This window comes from Bombus vancouverensis, chromosome 4, assembly GCF_051014615.1.
Source record: "Bombus vancouverensis nearcticus chromosome 4, iyBomVanc1_principal, whole genome shotgun sequence".
In the NCBI taxonomy this organism is placed as follows: domain Eukaryota; kingdom Metazoa; phylum Arthropoda; class Insecta; order Hymenoptera; family Apidae; genus Bombus; species Bombus vancouverensis.
Window position 1 is genome coordinate 4,780,615 of NC_134914.1, and position 8,101 is coordinate 4,788,715.

At 33.3% G+C, this 8,101-nt stretch overlaps 1 protein-coding gene across 1 annotated transcript; it reads left to right on the top strand.

The window, feature by feature from the left end:
* The first annotated feature begins 106 nt into the window (after nucleotides 1-106).
* On the top strand, nucleotides 107-3,711 carry Nsun5 (Nop2/Sun-like domain containing protein 5). The gene is made up of 7 exons (XM_033342153.2): nucleotides 107-244; nucleotides 354-632; nucleotides 847-1,117; nucleotides 2,013-2,269; nucleotides 2,330-2,445; nucleotides 2,510-2,682; nucleotides 2,750-3,711. The coding sequence occupies exons 2-7, from the start codon at nucleotides 507-509 to the stop codon at nucleotides 3,553-3,555; spliced, it is 1,749 nt and encodes a 582-aa protein (XP_033198044.1). The 5' UTR covers nucleotides 107-244; nucleotides 354-506; the 3' UTR covers nucleotides 3,556-3,711.
* The last annotated feature ends 4,390 nt before the right edge of the window (nucleotides 3,712-8,101 follow it).

Sequence of the window (8,101 nt, forward strand, 5' to 3'; positions counted from 1 at the left end):
CACGTGACATTCTGTACAAAATGAAGGCTTATTTTTAAATATCATCTCATTCTCCTTATAACTGCTATGTATTTGTCAGTAACATTAAATGATTCATACATATATAAGATTATTACAATTTGAAAATTGTACATTCTTTTAAAAATTTAATTTTTATTAGAATCACTGAAGTCGGAAATTGTTTTAGTAATCTTAAATAAACCGTCACGCGACTACTAATGTCGAATTTATTTGCGATAAAATTGTAAGAAATAATAATAAATGTATTTATAAGAATACATTACATATTTAAATTTGGTTTTTGGTGAAGACGATTTTTTCTTTTCATGCTATAATTACAACGTGTTTGGTAGATTGTGCGCATCTCCTAATGACATGGCTGACATTATTCTATTTCGTCTTGCGTGCACGAAACACATATCCATATAGAAGCCAGTAATTAATCGAATAGTAAGTGATCAAAATTAAATTTGATATTACAAAGTACTATCTTTTGATGCGATAACATGACCAGCGGATTCGTGCATTCCATCAAAGTTCCAAGACTTTATAAATCTGCTGCTAAGATTGTTCAGGAGGTTCGTGAGAAAGGTGGTAGTCTTAAATCATTGATTTATAGACAAAAACATCCTGTAAGTTAATATCTAATAAACATATTAAAAGAAAAGCAAAATGAAGTAATTAAACTATAGAAAAATTTACCGAATATATAACTATTTTGAATTCATCGAATAACTGATCACTTTTCTCATTTCGGAGTATCATAGTCACATGGTTTTCGAAAGAGTACATATTTATTTATGTTATTCTCAAATAATAATGTTACCTTTTTGTTTAATAATATAGAATGTGTCCGCGATATATTCTTTATGCCTCAATACATTGCAAAGAGAAGAGCAGTTAGATCATCTTATAAAGAAAACTAATATATTAGTGAATGAACCTCGTTTGCAACCGTGGTTAGCAAAAATTCTGATAACAGAATTACTTTGGGGAAAGAAGGCCTTGAAAACTGAATGTAAACCTGCTCAAACTATACTTGCGTATGAACAAAAATTTCGAGAAGAATTAAGCAATATTAGTGACATTGATGCGGTTCAAAAACCTCATAAAACAGGTAAAATATATTGTATTTACTTATCAATGAATGCATATTATGTTTACAGAAATGGGCCATTCGTATGCAGGAAAATTAATAACCACATCTGATCTCAAATCTAAGATATATTAAGTCAATTTCTTTGTAAGAGAATTATATATCCAGATTGATGGTTCTAATCATCCGTAACAACCGTATACTTACTAGCCGACATCCTAGAATTAAAAGACTTTTCTCTTATATGGATAAAAATCAACAAAAAGTAAATCAAAAAGAAAGTTCGTTTGATCAGAACAAAGATCAAGGACCAGTTATGACTTTTGTAGCTATATTGGCGAAATTGTTCTTATACAGCATTGCTATGTTTACTCTACCATTTGCTGCATTTTTTGGAGTACAGCATATTATGAAGGTTGAATTTCACATAGATAGATTCATAACAAATTGCATTTCTGTGTTTGCTGCAGTAATTACAGTAAATTTAATAATAGCTTGTTATGTTTATCAGGCACTTCATGAGCCTGACAATGCTAGTGAAATCAAAGCAACTGCAGATCAACCTTCTAAAGATAGTTTAAATGAAAAAATTGATTAGATATTAAAACAAATGTATTTATTCTGCATATATATATATAAGTATATATTTTTTAATATATATTAATAACATATTAATATTAATAACGTATATAATATATTTGATATTTGTAGTAACTATATATAGTAAGTGTGATTTATATATTTCTATATTTTTTATTATTATTGTACATATATAATAATGCCAGTAGCAAATATAGTAATTTACTATGTATTTAACAATAAATAGTTTAGTAAGGAAGCACGAGTTTTACTTTACATCCATTATAAAATCAGTTACCTTCATGCAATTGCTAAAAAAGAATCTCACTTTTTTCAGTAAAAAAAGCAAGATATGTTCGTATCAACACTTTATTAGTGTCACTAGAAAAAGGGATATCTTATTTTCAAGAGGAGGGATGGTCTTTCATGCCGAAATGTCCGAGTTATGTAGAGCATTTAAATGTCATAAAAAATTTAAAAAAGCCAAATTTTATTCAGGATTTTCATATTTCTGAATTACTTATTTTTCCACCTGACACAACTTTTCACGATCACCCTGGTTATCAAAATGGAGAAATTCTTTTACAAGACAAGGTAATTTCTATCAAAAATGATAGACAATTAATATTTTAACCATTTTTTTTATATCTTCAGGCTAGCTGTCTTCCATCACACCTGTTAAATCCAGAACCAGGCTCTACAGTACTTGATCTATGTGCAGCTCCTGGAATGAAATCATCTCACTTAGCTGCAATAATGGGAAATAAAGGGTGAGACCTATTATGCTATTTTGTACTGAGTATTCTATAATTCTATTATATATGATGTTTCTAGAAAAATTTACGCAGTGGAAATTGATGAACGAAGGTACAAAACATTATGTGAACAAGTTAGAATAACAAATGCCACTTCTGTAGAGACTGTCAATAAAGATGCATTAATTTTGAACCCAAATGAGTATCCCAATGTGGAATACATTCTAGTTGACCCAACATGCTCTGGTTCAGGTAGAGTATATATAAATAAATATATATAAATAAAAATGTTTATCGTAAAGAAATTCTTTTATCATAGGTATGTTGGATAGACAGATAGTGCATGGCAATGAAAAATGTGACCCACAGCGCCTCAAACAATTACAAGCATTCCAAGTTTTCATTTTGCGACACGCTTTATTAAATTTCCCGAATGTGAAGAGGATTGTTTATAGCACTTGTTCTATTTATCCAGAAGAAAATGAGCAAGTAATAGACGAAATTCTTGAAAATGTACAAGACGCGTACAAGCTTTCTCCCGTGAAGGATTTATTAAATCAAAACTGGCTAAACTTCAGTTCGAAGAAATATAATTGTTCAGATAAATGTCTTTATGCCAATTCTGTCATAGATTTGTGCAATGGTTTCTTTGTGGCTGTATTTGAACGAAACTTTGATGTGCCACTGCCAGAATACAAACGAAAAGGAAACGTTGCATTAAATAACAGAGAAGTAGAAGAAGTAAAAGAAGTAGAAGCGTTACACCTTGAGAAAGCAAATACGACACGGAAGAGGAAAAAGCGCGGGAAAAGGAAAAGTGCGAATCAAGGACCTTCCAAAGATGAAGAAAAGAGTGACAGCATAAGTATTCTAAACGTTTCTTCTGATTCGGCTAAAATCGTCCAAGAAATAAACATTGATAATGATAATGATTCGTCTCAAAATGATGGCGATGAGTCCTGTCAAAATGACGACGATGAGCATTCTGAGAACGATAACGAAGTTGCTATTAAAAAGAAGAAAAGGAAGATTGAACGAAAGATTATGCAGTTGCCTCGTAAAGGTCTCCGACTATCACTTCATAAAGAAGTCACATTACAGAAAAAGAAAAGGAAAACCCTTTAAAAATATAACTTATTATTCTTGGACGTTTTTTTATTGTTCTTACGTAAAATATATTGAGATCTTTTATATTGGATTTGCAAAAACAATAAATACATACTGTTGAATTAAAGAAAGGAACAGGAATAAAATACGAATAAAATACAGGAATAAAATAAGGATACGTTCTTTTCCTTTCTTCTTTATTTTGCTTTTTGTCTGTGTGATACCTCTTTAGTTATTTTTACCGTTATTTCGGATAAAATCAACGTCTTTTTATCGTGGTAGTGTCGTGCAACTTACGACCACGGCACGAAATCAAAAACACGCATCACGTAACCGATACTACAATGTTATGTCCTTCAGACCGAATACGTTAAATTCTACAATAATTTATACATATTGTTTAAAAAAAGATAAAAAAGAAGTAGGTAAGGTAATTAATTTAAACGAAACCATAAAATTACATATCAAATATTATTACTTTTATTTCTCTTTAATTTCATCTAATTCCTTGTTGGCAGGTAAGGGCTTTTTGTGAAAAAGAACAGTAGGTTAAAAAATTAGTTAATAAATTACCATGTATTCGTACTTAATTCAATATTTTTCGTTTCATGATCCAAGAACACGAGAAATGGTTCGTTTCAAATATAAAATTCGTTCAAATATCATCCAAAATCTCAACCACAAGGATACCGTTAAAACGATCCTGATAATCCTTATGATGTACATGATGTTTCCTCAATGAGCGATGAAAAATACGCCTTAGCCACGTACCAACCTTATCTTGCCATTCCCGGAAACAAATGCATTCCATGTGAACGCTCCTGTGCCTCGTTGCGTTGACCTACAAGGTCTTTGAATACCTTTAGATAAAGATCTTTTGATAAATCAACCTCTTATGAATCGTGGTAATATTCAATGATAATATGATAATGATAATTATGTATGTATAATATAGCCACGTGATTGCATCATTAATTATATGCATGATAGCTGCTTAATACGAAATTTTCATAATTGTTTTTGAGATGCGAATTTCATCCTGTGATATTTTTCTCAATGAGTATAAATATTGTCAAGTTTATTTAAATTTAATATTGTAACGGTAGATAAAGACTATAACGTGATTACAGTAGTTTATCAGTATCTATCGAACCTAGAAATTCATGAATCGTAGTAGTGCAAAGAGGGACATGAGCAACGCTAGTTAATGTATCACAACAAGCGTATATCTTAAAGGCAAGGAAGACAGGCGATGGCAACAGTATAAGTGGAGGCCACTCAACTGTAGAGTGAAAGCTTCGAGTAGATGCCACAATGCAAATACGTTATAATTGTACTGTAATGATTATTTTACTTCAAGATATGTGTTACGCTTATAAACCTGCAAATTGCCATTTATTAGCTGTACTTTTCACAGAATTAACAATTTAGCTTTCTAGAACGAATATCACGAATAAAAAAAGATAATTCATAGAAAAGATATTAAAATATATGCTATTGAATGCAGAAACTATATCTCTCATATTGTTTTTCTTGATAAAAATGATAACATTTAAAGCAATTATTGTTTTTTATACTCTTCTGTGCTTTTTTAATAATGCGCGCTAATTAAGTTCAGTTTTTCAGGCACACACCTTCGTGACATTTATGGAACAATGTTGGATATCATTTGAGCTTCTTATCTTTATCGCAAATACGATACTTTACCACCGTTCTGAAACTGTATAAAGAAAGAAAAAAAAGAGAACGATTGTAGCTTTCGGCCAATGGCTCTTCCAGTTTTATTGTAAAGTCGATAGTATGAAGGGAGACACGGCTCTGTCTGTTGTTTTTGCTCGATTGCCCGGAAAAGTTTCGAGTATCGCGTGAAATCATCGTGGCACATTTTTTTTTTATTCTTCTGGACTAAAAAAGTTTTCCCTTTTTCTAATGGCTTGCCCCTTAATCGGATATCGGTACTTCCGTGACACGAAACCCGTTGACCTGCTTGGTCCCTATGGATTTCCGGTAGCTTTCAAGCGTGCAATCAGCAATCATTTCAGTAAGACAAAACTGCTTTTGTTTGATATTTATTTTATAGCATTCAACTCTTCTAACAAATAGCGGATCTAGGTGAAACAAATATTAAATAATTAGATACAAAATTAAATAAAATGTTACACTTGTTACTTCCTAACTTCACCCTCCTGAAAGTATGGAATAATATTAGGATTACGACATATTGCAATAATATTAAAAATACAAAATAAAAAAGATTCTAGACTAAAAAGTGTTCTAGTTTCGGAATTAACGACGACTTTCCTCCCCTTTTTTCAGTCGAGTACATTTCCAGACAGAAACAAACCTAACAAATTTCAAATAGTCTAATAGAGAGAAAGTTGAGATTCGGTGTTCACCGAATCCCGCTGATTCACGCTTACTGTGATATACGAGCTGCTCGGCCGCTCGATTACTTAAGTGGTTGAAGAACGAATCTGGTCAGCCGCCTTCCGTGGCGAACACGCAACTCCACCAAAGTATCGACTATTCGCCCCTCCGTGGACGGAATATTATAAAGATGACCACTGTAATGCAACAAATCAACTTTACGATGTGAAATCATGAAATAAATACAATTAAAAATTATATCTCGAGAAATATTTTCTGATGTTAAACGGATATTATAAGATCACAATAATAAATTCTCAGATATTTTACAGGTCTCAAAATGTTTGACAAATATTCTAGTTGGAAATTTTTATACAAAGAGGAGCGTCGGTCGAATGTGTAGTATTAACGTTATCGCTTGTTTTGTTCGACCTTCGCGGCGGCCGCCTTCTGTATCTTGTATTTATATCATGCATTCTGCAATTCTTAAGCTTTATGCGGCTAATCATTCTAGTCGCCGTCCGATAAGTCTAGTATTCCTGGCTTGAAGAAATGCAAGCCATCTAGGGATTGTTAAAAAAAGATATTGAGCACGGGAACAAACTGAAGCATGTTGAACAACATCGAGTCGATTCAACTTAAGTCTTTCGAAACTTCAATTACCAGCATTATCAAATGTTGTCCTAGTTTCTTTCACCTGGTAATCCTATGTCCTAGAATGATTGTTGTTTCTCTTCGTGTTTTGCACTTCTACGATTTAAATTGTTAGTTATTCGATACGGAACATTTCGTTTCGTGCTACTAATTATCAAAGTTCCACTTGACCAACCGTCCACTAGCCGTTATTACGCAAAGGTCGATTTGCGTTATGCGGTTCGAACGTTCTCAGTTAAGATTATAATTGTTCAATATTTATGTATTATTAACGACATAGATGTCGGACATCACACCGATATATGCAAATACGCTACGTTTCTTCTGAAATTTTTAAATGCGAAACAGCCACGCTCCTTCTCAGAAATCGCAATCTTCTGCACGCAAAATACTTATACAATGTATAGATACTTTCCTTCAGGATTTTCCAAAGTCTGCCGCAATATTCTTAATTTTACGAATCTTTACGAAACTTTACGAAATGTCACGAATCTCTGTAAAGCGATGGTGATTATAAATTCCTCTTTTCAGCATTTCCTTATCTGCACGAAATCCCCCAAGTTCAATGCCCAGTTATATAATATATATAGATAATATCTATCAGTTTCGTGTATGTTTTTCACCTTAATCCATGTTAATGTTTTTCATCCTTAATTTTTTTTGATTTTGCTAAATTATTTAACCCGTTATATATTAACGCGATACTTTCTTTGAAACCTTTTAAGTCAATTTACAGAATGTCCTTAATGAGTTAATGATCCGTAAATTTTTATCTATTTTATCGACCAATTTCTGTTGACGATATTTCCATCGATTATAGGGGTAGGTGGATGGCGATCTGAACGGAAGACGAGGCTTGCGCGTAGCTTCCTGGTCGCGGTGCAACAAGTTCGGTGCTCGTTTCGCCGGCGACGGTTCACTGACACGGGGCGTCGATGCCGGCAAACGTCGCCGGGCAGGAGAATGGCGACGTGGACAACGACGGCGGCGCCGAGGTAGCGTGGTTCGTGGCTGTCCCTCGGAGCGACACACTTGACGTCGAGACGCCATCGTCGAAGGACGCATGAATATGTATACTATCGCGACTGTCCGGTGTTATCTCGCGTCCAAATGAGACTTGGTGTCGATGGACGATCAATCAACACGGTGTTACGTGCTTTTCTCTTCCTTTATTCCTTTTGCTATCTTCTTTCTTTCGTTAATTTTACATCGAAGTTGGTGATTACAATCTAAAATCCGAGCAGATGGAGTTATTACTTTTTAAACGAAATCAAATATGACTTCTTTTTCTATTCTCTATTTCATCCTTTATAAATTGTGATGAATGGTGACCATGCTGGATGGAAAGATGAAGTGAAAGAAATCGATTGTGGTGAATTTCCGGTGGGTAGACTAGGATAAGTCGGTGCGTAGGAATGAATGGAGGAGCTATAGAAAAGGCTACACCCCCGCTGATTCACGATGGACTTCCACGTTTCATCTACATGTATAATTAAATCGATTTATGTTAATTTTTATGGTCTTTGCGTACAAATTGTTCCGA